This window comes from Centrocercus urophasianus, unplaced genomic scaffold (genome assembly GCF_019232065.1).
Source record: "Centrocercus urophasianus isolate 14NV4802_14NV808 unplaced genomic scaffold, USGS_Curo_1.0 seq_21, whole genome shotgun sequence".
In the NCBI taxonomy this organism is placed as follows: domain Eukaryota; kingdom Metazoa; phylum Chordata; class Aves; order Galliformes; family Phasianidae; genus Centrocercus; species Centrocercus urophasianus.
Genome location: NW_024884767.1, coordinates 15,662,762 through 15,677,325, shown reverse-complemented (window position 1 = coordinate 15,677,325; position 14,564 = coordinate 15,662,762). Strand labels below are relative to the sequence as shown.

Genomic DNA, 14,564 nt, shown 5'->3' with positions numbered 1-14,564 from the left:
TATGTATTACAATGTCTAACTTACTTCAGCTGCAAAGAAAGAGAAAGTTGCACTGATTTGAAGGTTGACTACATTCATAGCACCTTGTTTTTGTTTGTAATACTCCTGCTATACTTACTGTCTTGAAAATCAATTGAAAAATTAAACACATCCCTCAAATGTGTCCTAGTATGTTCTCATACACAGCCTCATTTAACAGATTTACACCTGCCTTCTAGAACAAAGATACCTGTGTGCATTTAGACAGCTTACATAGCAGAAGTAACCAGTCACCACAAACTCTCTAAAATGAACACAGAAAAGAGTAAGAGGCATACATACCTCCACTCCACATCCAGGTCCTCACTCATACTGGAGTCATCCTCAAGGTTGTTGTTTCCATCCAACATAAAGAATCCAGGATGCACAAAATCACTAGATGGGTCGTTTTCCTCATCACTGCTACTTTCTATTTCTTCATGATACTGTAACCAAGGAATTTCACCTTCCTCCAAAAACGTTTGCACCCTTCAAATTAGTAAGAGAAAAACATTTGCTCCCTTCAAATAAATTAATGAACAGACAAAGCTAAGAAGTTAGGACAACTTCCAAGCATTTGCAAGCAAGTGAGGATACAAATACTATATCAAGGGTTGCACCTATGCATTTCCCAGAGACCTCAACTAGAAATTTAACATTTGCTTTCAGAAAAAAAAAACAAAAACAAACGTAACTTCTCCGTGTTATCAGTTGGTCCATCCAGACTTTGAACTTACTAAAACCCACGATGCTGTAACAGAACTACTTCCACAGTGCTCAAGGTCAGCCATGTAAGCTGCTTGCTCAGCACTTTCCCCAATACAGGCAGTATCCCTGTCAGGGCTACCAAACTTAGTTCTAAAGATTTTCTTATTAATCGAAGTTCAAAAGTCTAAAAGTTAAAGGCTCTCAACACCCTGGAGCAGCCTGCCATAGGGAAGCTTGACCTAACTGCCAAGAGATCACTTTTAAGAGAAGCCATGTGTTGCTCCTAGATTCTCCAGAGGATAAATGGCTAAAGGAATTAAGAATACTGCTTTTCTTATCAAAGAGCAAATAAATAGGAATTGTTTTAGAAATTAATACATTTGCAGGTTGTCCACATCACAGAAGACTAAAGGATACACAGTTCTATTGCTGTTGTTCTGAAACAGATTAGTTTTCACGATGTTTTCATAAAGCCATTCTAATTCTTAAGACCTCAAGAGACAGCAATGCTAACAAAGCAGTAACAGATTTAGACTGCTTGGTGCTAGCTGCTGTATGCCCATGAGCAGAAGCAGCAGAAAGAATACTTAGCCATGACTTGTTGCTTTATAAAGACCCAAACTAACAATCTAAGGTCAATATTAGATACTTAGAAAAAAATTCCTTTTTTAACTTTCGTTAAAAAAAAGTAAAAAGAGCAAGCTCTCAGCAAGCAAATGTTTCAAATTCACTTTAATCACTTACAGGAAAATAAAAAAGAAAAGAAGAAATAAAGAACAGCTATTCCATTCACTGGAATATGAAAAGCAGTGAAAAACAATAGCTTTGCAAGGAGTACTATGCAACATCAGAACATGTGTGTAAAGAGACATGCTATATAATTAGTTTTTCTAATCTGCCTTTTTTGAGTCAGTACACCATTACCCCTATTGACGCTAATCTCTTATTAGTATTAATGCCCTCTTATTATTTCTATATCTTTCACAAAATAGCCAGCACTACTTGTATGACAAGTCATTTTATCCTATTTTAAATGTGTACATCAAGTTGACCATGTAGTTGTCCATAAATAATTATTCCTAAGATAGGAACTATTTTTAGAATTTGTTTTTTCTGCTTAGTGTCACGTGGCTACTGTGATACTGCCATCAGAATTTACAGGAACAAATTAAATGAAAATAAAGACATACCCTCCATGGAAGCAAGGGTCTGCATTCACTCCTATACCGCTGCTGCTGCTCAGCACTTCTGCTTCATGTTCCTCCTTGCCTGGGACAGTCTCCCAGCTCTCATCACTTGAGGACTGGTCTTTTTCTGCAGCAGCAAAATAGACTGGCCCAGTTGCAGGCCATTCTCCATCACTACACTCTGAGCTGTAATGTAAACAAGGCAGGATGTGGATTTAAGCACTGCTTTATGGGAAAGAAAACATGCATAAAAACATTGTGTCTTTGTGCTTTTGCATGAAGATTTCTTTCCAGCATAGAAACTCTCAGGGACAATTTTGTGGTACCTATAAATATAGATACGTATGTAGGATTCATTCAAATCTCTCTCTTAAAAGGAAAAAAAAAATATCTGTCCACACTACCTAGTGGTAGTATTTTCTTCTTCTCTCTAGACATTAGCAAAGCACATACAACATCTCAGAAATACAAGTCCACAGCCCCAGATGCATCTTCTCCTACTAGCACCCTGATACATAGAAAACCAATGTTCGCTTAGCAAATATGCAGAAACGTTAGCTTCACATCTCAGTTACACAAAACATTAAGCAGAAGTCCCGTCAATCTCTAAGCCATTCACAACAGTCCTTTCTCAGTTCTCTTCTTTAAACTGCACAAGGTTACAATTGATAGATTACCGACAATCATTTAACCCTTAGGCTTTAGCAGATCAGTGATAGGGAGTTTTTCAAAAGACAATAAATACATCCTGTGCCATACCAACTAAGGTTTAACATTCCAGTACTTTCCCTCCTCATATCTAAACGTTAGTTAAGTATACTGTAAGACTAACCTAGAGCCTCAGAACTATTCCTTCAGTGCTCTCTATTTCACAATCCAGTAATGATCACCAACGCAGATTACAGTAACAAATACAGTTCTGAAAGTAACAACTCCTATTTTATTATGTTGGTCTATGACATCAGAGGCTGATGTTGGTGCAGTAGGAGGTTGAACCCTCCCACAAATATTCCATTGCATTTTGCTCTGTGTGACAGATGGCAACAGATGGCAACCTGACAAAATGGCATTTGACATGGGAGTGCATATGAAGTGAAGAACTGTCAATGGATTTCTCCACGCAAGGGAAAATGGCACTCACTGTCATTCATCAATTCTCACTCAACATTTATGGAGATGAAACAGTGGACAGGAGCACAGTGGTGGGTATCTCAGTGCATCTCAGGAGTGGTGAGAGTGATGTGATAGACAAGATGGACAGCTACGCACATCTGTTGGACTATGAAATGATGAGTATCTCAATCAACTCATCCACACAGATCAGTGGATTACAACCAGCAAACTGTACACAGAGTTGAACAACAGTTTCAATTCATTGGAAACAATGGTGGCACAAAACATGGGTCCCGCAGATGCTCACACAGGAGCAGAAAGAACACTGGATGCGAATTTGTTAGGTTGTATCAACCCAATACAAAACTGAAGGTGACAGTTTCCTAGACTACATTATTATCAGTGAAGAGATGTGGTGTCACCACTATTATTGGGAATCAAAAGAACAGTCTATGGAGTGGAGATGTGAATTTCTTATCAAATAAAAAGTTCAAGATGCAGCCTTCAGTGAATAAAAAGCACTGTACTGCCTTTTGGGATAGGAAAGAGGTGATCCTTCTGGATTTCCTGAAAATGAGGAAAAAAACTTCCACATTTTCCTAGTAATAATGCCATCAGAACAGCTGTAAAATAGTGAGCATGGCATGCAGGTCTTGTTCACCACTAGTGAAAATGCACAGCTAATAGAGATGACTACTCTGAAAAACAGTGTTTTGCAGCTGAGAATTTCAACATCAAATAGTGTAGTGTGCTCTATCTGTTGTACTTTCTATGGAAATAAACAGGAGGCATTACTTTCAGAGTCACCTACTTATTATTATATTGGTAATCATATGGTTCCAATATAATTCTACTCTGAATTTATATGTACACGGATTTTAAAGTTCTAATTGAAAGGAAAGCAGATGTGCCTACAGACATTAATAGCAAACAAAATAAGAACAGCATATGATGAATTTCAAAATTTAGGATTTAACAAAGCCAAATTATGCAGAGATGCAGACCTTCATTTAATGATTACTGAGTTATAAACTTTTCATTTGCCAAAATGTCAGACATTAGCTTAACACAGACTTTACCTGAACAGTCACCTAGCTGACCTGATCTATGCCATGCTATCCAACGCCATGGTGTGGGAGCTAAAGGACAGCTCTTCATTCCACCATCAGAAGCATAATTCAGTTAGAAATAATTAAAACAAAACAAAACTTTCCTGACCCAATTCTTATGACCTAGACTACAATGTTTGGAAAAACACCAAAATCATCACATTATAGTACAGTAATGTAAAGTGCCATTTCTTTAGATTATTTTAGAGAGTTGAAAGAGAACTGAAAGGAGGACTTGGCATTTTGCTATTTGATTATGTTCTGAAATTGAGCTACTGTGTTCCATGTGCTAACAAATTATGCAGATTTGTATATTACTTACACATCCAATTCAACCCAGCACAGATACAAAAATGGAACTTTACCTGTCTTCATTCCTGTGGGATACTGATAAACGTCTGCTGCCATCTTCAAACTCATCCCAGAAACTGCTATCATCTGGCAAATCTTTTTGTTCTTGAACTGATGTATTTCTTCTTAGGTCTAATTTTGTGTGGCTTTGAAGACCACTGTACCACTTGGAATCAAATAACATATTGGAGCTCAATTTTTCTTTTTCTGAATTTCTGAAGGGAAACTCAGCACAGCCCTGCTCGATTTCATCAATTTCACCTTCCCTCTTAGAACTGCTTTCTTCTTCATTATTATTCGGAAGTTTCTCTCTATCCAAATGGCTTGTGGGGTTTAGTTTTCTTATTTTAGGTCTCACTATTAGTTCAGGTGAATCTTCTTGCTCAGCCTCCTCATCATTGATATTTAATTCACTACAAGTTGTTACACAGGTCCTGTTTTCAATATTCACTGTATTTACCAGCGGCGTTTCATAGCTGGCACCACTCAGGTTATTTTCCAGTATGGCTTGATCTTCAGCAGATTTTTCATATGTCTCATTGTTTGGATGGGTAAAGTCTGAACCTGTGCTAAAACATCTTGTTAAGGGCACTGGTCCTATTTCCTCACAACATTCTCTATAAACTCTGTCACTGAGAGTAGATAATTGGGACCGTAAATGTGTAAGAGATTCTACATCCTTTTCTAACTCAGAAACTATGTTATCTAATGTCTCCTGAAGCACACCTGCTTCTTCTCTCGCCAAGCAAAGTTGGCCTTGACCATCATCATCTTCTCCATCACTGCTATCTGGCTCATAAGAGTCAATGTTCACAAAAGCTATTCCATTGCAACCATTCAAATCATCACACTCTCCAGAAGCATATTTTGCGAGGTCCTCTGAATTTTTATCAGGGCTCGTAACGTTTCCTGAGATCTGGCTGCCTTCTACACCATACGAAAATGGAGAAGGGTTTGCCTCAGAAGTTTGCCTGAACACAGCTTGGCAAACGGGTTCTCCAGTTCCAATATTTTCTAACTGAGGCTCATCCAATAAGCCTGAAGAAACTTGAACCAATGGTCCCGAACCTTCAAAGAAAATTGTAAGAAAATACAACTCAATAATTGAAAACAATGGGTAATCTCACTTACAAAACCAGCTCATGAAAAAAGAGTAGTTCATTGTAAATGCAGTTTATGATGGAGAAACATTTAGCAGAGATGTAGTCATTCTTCATTAATATAGTTTATAGAAATGAGAATGTAAATAAGGCTAAAGAAATAAATTTAAATGATTCGAGTTCGGCTCAGCCTTTGACAGCACAAACCAAATACTAAAGAATAAAAACGCTCATAAGAAGTACCTTTACTCTGTTCAATTAAAAGGAGATTTTAAGATGAGAAAAGAAAACCTGAATGACACTAGAAGCTTTAAAAAGCTGCATATGTCTTTCCATATGTTAAAATTGGACTACTCATTTGTTAACTAGCTGAAATGTGCCTCCTGCCACACTCAAATAAAGCCACTTATTGCTATCATAAATTATGTACTAACAACACTATATTTTGTGCTTGCAGCTGTAAATGCTACTCTCCATAAGGAGAAAATAATAGCAGGAATGAACTCAGAATTTACAGTTTGTAGTAACCATAACCATGGATTCCATCTGGTCATATTAGGCACCTCTTGCATAAAGATACAATAAATACTGAACTCAGCAAGAGTTAAAGAAGGTAAAAAAAAAAAAAAATACATTCTGGTACTAACTCAAACTAAGCATTAATTTTGTGGTATCTGTAAGTTCCATGCTGTTTCTGAACACACAAATAGCTTGCATAACTTGATGCAAGTACTTGCAAATTTTAGGTTGGTATTAAGGAACTTAGAAACTTCATTAAAAAAGAAAAAAACAAGAAATGCACAGTTACAGGTAGGGAATCCACAAGAGATTATTTTAAACACAGGCAGACTTAGGACACTTAGGATGTAAAATAAGCTTCCCACGATTTAAAGGAAAAAAAAAAAAAGAAGAGGTAAGAAGAATCACTGAAGCAAAAAAAAAAAAAAAAAAAAAGGGGGAGGAAATTGTTCAAGTCGTATCAACAGAAGATAAATTTTTAAAGTCTTATACGAGCTTAAAATAATTTCCACTGCAACTACACTGAGGTGAAAGATAGCTTATTTGGTTAATGATATGTCAAATATTTCATAGACTTGTTCTGCTGCAACAAATTTTCTTCCAAATGTGACCTGTAACAAATGTCTTTCAAAAAAGGCAAAATAATGGGATTCTATCGTACGATTATACAACTGGTTAGGACACATTAACTTATTCATACCGTCTTCAAGCAAAATTGAAATCTAAAAATTCTTCATTTTGCTTTAAGTGTAATTTACACATATGTATCACTTATGTGGATATGTGGATACCCTCTTCCCTTTTCTACACTTCCCTATGTGCCTTCCCACCCCAACCCCTACACACCACAGTTTGCAATAAAACGGAACACACACACAGATATATGTACATACATAAAGAAATCTGTTCCTGAACGTCACTCAATTCTAATCCTTCATATCCTCCATCGTGTTGGTGTTGATTTCCATCTTGACTATTCAAAGATGGTCTAAAACTGACATAAGCATGTCTTCTTCCATATCTTCTACCAGTAATAGTCTGATACCCTCCTGTTGGCTTTGGCCATGCAGGTTTGCCAGCTTCTTGACCCATTGCTGCATGAAATTCTAGAGGAAGGAAACAAAAAACAAGAAACAAGCAAACAAAAAGAAGATTGTATTAGACAACAATGCATCTTCTACAGTTTTAATCCTCTCCAAAACTTTTTAATTTTTTTTTTTTAAAGCAAGGAATTTCTTGTCTACAAAGCTTTGAAATTCACAAATGCACAGCTGTTAAGAACTTCAGGTTCTCAGCGCATATATGAAAACATATAACAGTTACAATTTTGACCTACACTAAATATAAACAAGGCCAACCTTGCCCTCACCTTAACAAGTTTGTGATAAATAACACACACCTCATAAAAACAACTGAAGCTAAGTTCAGGTGCCACAAGACCTCCTATCCTCTTTGAAAGCAACTTATTTCTGTGCCTCATGGCACAGAAGACGTTTACAAAAACTGTAACAGAAAAGCCTTCAGCCACATAGGGCTCTATATATGCATGGTTGCTACTACTGCAGTAGTATGCAATATTGATGGGTCATAACACTTATCAAGAAAACATGGTTTAAGAGCTACACAGGAACTTAAAAAACAGCGTGAGAAAGCTGCCAACATTGCAATGAAGAGACTTTCTAACACAATTGTAGTATAATCTACAAATAATCTAACATAAGAACTCACATCCTAAGGATTGTACAAATTAGTAGTCCAGATTTCAGATATTCAATGGCTTTCTCATCTCCCTCTATGTCACTTTCAATCTGTACTATATTATTTTCTACTCTCAAAAGTCACTAAATTGAAATGGAGACACGTTAAATGTAAAGAGAATAAATTCTGCAACTATCAACATAGTTCCTGATCAAAAGACGCAACTGCGTATGTCCTAACTGTCCAATAGGTTGTCTTTTTTTTCTTTTTAAACGGGCATTGCTTTTGAAGTTGTTATTTTGCTGGGTCTGATAAATAGGAAGCTACCCTTAGTGCTATCTACTTAACATGAATCAAAAAATAAAAGAAAAGCAGCAAGTATTTGAGGGGGAGAACTATGCTTACAAAAGTCAATACAGAAGCTTTAGCTCATGGGCATCCAACCTTACGGTTTGCTTGGGCTGCACTGAGTGAAGAGAAAAAAATCCTGGGCCAAGAATACGTAGGTTGTTTCAAAAGTAAATATATTTTATATTTCCTATATATTTCCATAGAAACAACAACAGATACAAAGAACACAGTAACACTATTTGATAGAGGAAATTCTCAGCCACAAGACTCTATTTTTCAGCACAGTCATCTCCATCAGCTGTGCCTTTTCATCAGCAGTGAACCAGCCTCACTGCTACACTAGCAAAAATCTGAAAAGTGTAAGTAACTCACTGTTGCTGTTGCCACTGCTGAAACATGCCACCTGCAGCCTCACTGAGCTCACATCTACCGCTTAGTTTCCATAAATATTCAGAAAGTTTCATGAATGCCAATGGCTGCCATTCCATAGGGGAATTCAGTGACACACCTTTTCTTCATACATACTTCCATGTCAGATGCCATTCTGTCAGATTGCTTCTCTTCTGCCATCTGACACATGGCAACAAAATGCAAAAAAAATTGGTGGGAAGGTTCAACCTCTTCTCCCATATCCACCAGCGCCCGCCTCTGACGTGGCATAAAATATAATAAAATTGGAGGCATTACTTTCAGAGCAGCCCTTGGAAAATATGGAATGTAGTTAATATGTATAAGTAACAAAACTTAATTTTTAACATTTCTTATTAAAATAAAAACAGAGCAACAAAAACATAAAAACAGTGGGATATTTCATTTTGCTTCTTTGCAACTAATGCAACAGCCTGCTTCAGCATCAGCAGTTGCAATTCTCAGGGAGTTCTCCAAGTATTTGTCAGCAATTTTTGATGAAATTTTACTCTTCCTGAACTTCATCCCATGTTTACCTTTGTTGTTCACAAATGCACATGCTGCCAACCAGTGGTGATATGAATAAGGTGTGACTGTAAAGCGAGTGCTATCTCTTTCTTGTTAGAGAGGGCTTATGAAAGTCCAACAAAGACATGATCACATTTTGAACTGCCACTCTATACATTCTGTTTAAAAATCTGTAGGTAATGTAGTTATGTCAACTGAAAATGGAGTTGCAAATACATTTAAACATTGCTGATTTTTTTTTTTTTTTTTGGCAATCTTGAAACCAGTTATCAAATTCTGTCACCAAAGCAGAAAGCAGGGCTGGTTTTAGCCCATGTATGACAATGCACACAATTATTTGCCATAAGTTGAGTTAGCACCGCACCGTGCCTTCTCTGTGTCCTGCGTACACAGAGCCGATCACACACTGATTTGTGGTTGCTGTGAGTGATGGGTGTGAGCCCAGAGCCAGGTAGGGTTGTTCAGTGGAGCAGAACCACAACCATGATGGCACAGGGCAGGCGATGGCTACAAGGAGGGACTCGGCAGTATGCAGCCTACAGCCCAGATACGACAACTTTAGCTGAAAAGCAAATAGAAGTATCTACTTATTACAAGGTACAGTTTCCAGTAGAAGCTGTAGGAGCTAAGTTCAGACATAGCCTCCTACAAGAATTTGTCTATAGTCGCCGGCATGGCAACTCCAAAAGCTTTTCCTAGCAACTGCACTTCAAAGTTCTGTGAAATATGTTCAAATACTTCCTGACTGATCTTCCCCACAGCAAAAACAAACAAACTAAAAAAAAAAAAAAATAAAATAAAAATAAAAAAAAAAAAAAAAAAATCAACAATGAGACAGAGAACAATAGTGGAAAATGTAAGGACTCAAAAAATAGGCAAGCTTCTAGAAAGTAAGAATATTTTTTTTTGCTTGATAACCAGGAAAAAGTTATGGGTGGAGTAAATGAAAGAAAATTACACACACTATAACATCTCTCACAGGAGTCTAAAGTATTTGTGTTTTATTCCCAGGTGAATTTACAGCAATAATAAAGATATTTGCAGCACTCAAAATTGGAAAGCAAACAGTTGCAATTCAATTACTTAGAACTGCAATATTACACTTAAGTATAACATAAGGAGTTAATTTAATCTTGTCAGCTTCACTTTTTGTGATCTTTAGCCAATTCTAAAAAACATTTACTACAGTGATGTTGCCATAACGTAAAACATTAAATCTACAGCTCTAAATCTCCTCTGGAATGAATAATCCTACTTATCTCTTCTTTCCACTCTTCTCCCAGCACATGAAGTGTCTCCACAACCATGGCCCAGTTCCACAAACACTGCGTAAGTTCAAACACGTCTATCACTAGCAGCAGTGTCACAAAACTGCTGATTTCTACAGACTCGGGATACAGATCAACCAAACCTCTATAGAAGATAAAAAATGAGCGGGTGGCGATTTTCATCTACCTCTGTAGTTTGATACATACAATCTTTTTCTTTTTAAATTACATGTATTTGTCCACAGCTGTTCATACCATATTGAACAACAGAAGCTAAAATGGTAAATTCATCATTAACTATGCTATTCCTTCAATTCTTTTCAAACGCTGCTGTTAGAAAGAAAACAACCCTGTATCATCTTTGCCAAAACAATCTCTGCAACCAATGCAACAATAAAAAAAAAAGTGGGAGGGGAGGAACTGACAATTTTCTTAATTAATCAACCAGTTAATATCTTCAGTAAGTCAATCAGCAAGTTGTGTTTATTCAAGCAAGCTCTGAATTGTTCAATTTCCACAGATTATAATATGATTGGTAAGCAGAGTGCCAGAGGGAGATGACAGTAAGCAGTCACATCCTGACAACTTGTAGAGCAAAACCCAACTGTTAGATTGCTAAATCAGTACAGCAAGACAGAAGTCAGCTAACAAAACTTGTTGAAATAGAAGGTAAAAACACAATGTAACTCCTTAATTCTTAATTCATCAGTGTTCTTTACAAACTCGGGAGAGTCAAAATTTCTGAATACAAACATTTGGATTTTTTTTGTTGCTGTTTTAATGTTCACAGATGTTTAGACCTTTAAAGTTGCATGCCATGCTTTTTCTGTTCCAAATAATTCTTTCACATTAGGAGCATTCATCTTGTATTCAATTATTGTTAAAAGATGCTATTCTGCCCTGGAAGAAGTTCATTAGATTAAACTAGTGAAAACTTCTACCTTTTACTGAATATTTGGATTTCACATTTGGATTAAGGGAAGAGATGACTTCTACCTAGATAACAAATGTGAGTAGTCACCACACATTCATTCATCTGCATGCCTGAAATGGGCAGCAATTAGGCATCTAAATCCAGAGATCAGTCAACAAGCAACTCTTTGATAAACAAAGTTCTCAAGATATAGAATATCTTCTCTCTACTTCTGGTAATCTCCCATCCTTAGCAGTGGGCATCATTCTGCCCGGCACACAAAAGCTCAATTTACTCAGCCTGCTCAAAGAACTGCCAGCACCTGCTGATAGGACAGACTTATGCAAGAGAGATCACACATTCTCACAAAAGCCAAGGCCTGAATGAAAGGATGTGTTTTGGTCCTGATGCAACACACCTCTAACTAAAGTATGAGAAACTAGTGGAAGACCTGATCTGTGTGTTAGGTTAAAGACGGTTATAGCCACACCTCCACTGTTTGAGAAAGAAGCCTGAATTTCTCAAAGATTCATTAGCACCAATCGTGAAGCAGAAAATAAAGCAGAAAATTATTTCAGGTTACCAGAGCTGGATTTAAAAACAAAACCCAGGAGAGTAGTTCCTGAATTGCACAGTGAAAAAACAGACAGGGGGGATCTCTGAGGTACTGCATTTCACCAATAAAAGCAAAGCAGCAGACTATTTTGCATCTGTGACTGCTGCACTGAGGACTCCATTCCCTACAGCCAGCTGACAATAGGCTGTAGCACAGAAAGCCTGAGCATCCGGACTCAGTCCATCTGACTTCCCCAGCAAATTTGCGCCAGTATTCCCCCTTCATAACGCCACTCCCAAAACAAGAAAAAAAAAAAAAAAAAGCAAAAAAACAACCACACAAAACACTCCTTTTTCCAGAAGTAATGCTGCACTAAAGGTTAGTTGTAGATGTATATATCACAGAATGACCAATGTTGGAAAAGACCTGCAAGACCATCCAGTCCAACCATCCAGCTACCATCAATATTTCCCCACTAAACTATGTCTTTCAGTGCAACCTCTAAATGTTTCCTGAACACCTCCAGGGACAGTGACTCCACCACTTCCCTGGACTGCCTGTTCCAGCACCTAACCAGAAGAATAAACCTTTCCTAGTGTCCAACCTGTCTCCCCCTGGTGCAACTTGAGGCCATTCCCCCTAGTCCAAACACAAGAGAAGTTACACAAGAGAAGAGGCCGATCCCAATCTTGCCACAATCTCCTTTTAAAGAGTTGTAGAGATCAATAAGGTCTTCCCAATCCTCCAGACTAAACAATTCCAGTTCCTCCAGCAGCTCCTCATAAGACTTCTGCTCCATTCCCCCACCAGCATTACTGCCCTCCACTGGGCACACTCCAGGGCCTCTATATCTTTCTTGTAATGAGAGGCCCAAAACTGAGTACAGAACTCCAAGTGCAGTCTTACCAGTGTTGAGTACAGAGGGATGACTACTTCCCTGCTCCTGCTGGCAATGCTATCTCTGATATAAAGGCAGGATGTCACTGGCTTTCTTGGCCACCTGGGCAAGATAAACAGCTGTTCACTGCCCTGTACCATGACACAGACATTCAGAAACAATCCATTACCTTGACCACAGTCCTAAACACAAATCAGTGAGGTTTATGGAGCCAGACTTGACAAGGCTGGAACCCCTCCTGTCCTGTGACTCAGTGAACTCTCAGCAGGATTCTAGACTCCAGCACTACATCCCCCAGTAGCTCTGTTCATTTTACAATGTTTTCCACTCTTCATTATCCTGTTGACCCCTTCACATCCTGCACTCTAGAAAGCAGAGAAGCAGTCTCCTGGGATTAAGGCAGGCACGGCCTAGGTCTGCAGTACTACCCATAAACTGCCACCACCTGGGTGGGTGTGAAATGTGCCGTACCCTGCTCTTGAACAGGAGAACTGGCCACCGGTGCAGGCAAGCTTGTCTGATCCGTTGTTCTCAGCAACTCACTTGGACAGCATCATGTTGTTCAGAGTCTAATTCACAGAAGCACTTTTAAAAGTTATGAAAATGAAAGAAATCAAAGCGTATCTAAGCCACCTTAATAAAATCCTTTTGTTCAAAAGTTGTAATATGGAATGCCCTTTTTTCTGCACCTAGTAATTTCTGTAGCTTGAAAAGAAAACAACTGAGTTTTCTAACTTGATCTGCATACATTTAAACAGAGAAACAAGAGAACAAACTTGAGTACACCACATGATCTGCTTTGACTGTCCTCATGCATAATCTTGGCCCATCATGAATATGGTAACATATAGATTAGATAAACTCTCATTTATGAAGTTGACCATTGGGAGTATTTTATTCCCTACCAGTGTATAAAAACCAGCCAAGCAAACCTGTGAACCTCCTAAAGAGTCTGTTCACTAACAATTAAATAGAAAGAGCAGCCAAGAATCCATATATGCCAAATTTCAGCCTGTACCCTATAATCACTGAATTTGGCAGGTTCACCTAATTGCACTTGCATCTCACCTACAGCCTTCATCAATTCAACACTTTGTTATTTTCATTAATCTCCATTTGCTCCAGCTGTCTCCTTTTCAAAGCATGTGACAACATGACAACACTGACCAAAAGAATGTTATTATTATCTTTTTTTAAATTCAGACTGTAATATAATTGCTGTGAAACAGTCTGCAGTGATTCTGCAGTGATGACTGCATAGATATAGAACAAGAAAAATATAGGGATAAATTCTTAGTAGATACTTTTCACTATTCCAACTAGCTGATATCAAAACAAATTTGTGCTCAGATAAATTTAAATATAAATTGATAAAGATTTTCAACTACTAAGGAGGAGCCTGCCTTCCCACTAGCCATTGGCATTTGCCTTTCCGTTACTGACATTAATGAGCAATGATGTGAAAACCTGTGCATGCTATTTGTTTGTAAAAAAGCTGTTTTTTATTTAATTACAGAAATGTAATTGTTGAAGATATTTATGCATTTATTTAGCTGAACACAGTAGGCTTCTTGACAGAAGCTGCACATTCAGTGCACAAAACACATTTGTATACTGTTGATCATGAAACAGTGCAAAAGGTTTCCGTGGCAGCCTTTTTTTTTTAGTAGAAAGTTCTGGCTCACTTCAGAATGGGAAAGACATTCAGAGTTTCTCCAACTACGTTCAATAAGGCAAAGAAACAAAGAAGGCTTCTTTAACAGAGACAGAGGAAACTACATCATGAACAAATTGTAGCTACTGTTCTGTTTGAACCAAAAACATGGAGATCTGCTGTAC

The 14,564-nt window shown here is 37.8% G+C and overlaps 1 protein-coding gene across 2 annotated transcripts in view; it reads right to left on the bottom strand.

Moving 5' to 3' along the window:
- The window catches only part of PJA2 (praja ring finger ubiquitin ligase 2), a 39,188-nt gene that overhangs the window by 14,053 nt on the left and 10,571 nt on the right, over positions 1–14,564 (bottom strand). For both annotated transcript variants that reach the window (XM_042822864.1, XM_042822865.1), the window contains exons 2-5: positions 6,999–7,211; positions 4,501–5,554; positions 1,917–2,099; positions 322–507 (exon numbers count right to left, since the gene is read on the bottom strand). In XM_042822864.1, the coding sequence (XP_042678798.1) occupies positions 322–507; positions 1,917–2,099; positions 4,501–5,554; positions 6,999–7,197 (1,622 nt within the window). In that variant the 5' untranslated portion in view covers positions 7,198–7,211. The remainder of the gene's footprint in view (positions 1–321; positions 508–1,916; positions 2,100–4,500; positions 5,555–6,998; positions 7,212–14,564) is intronic.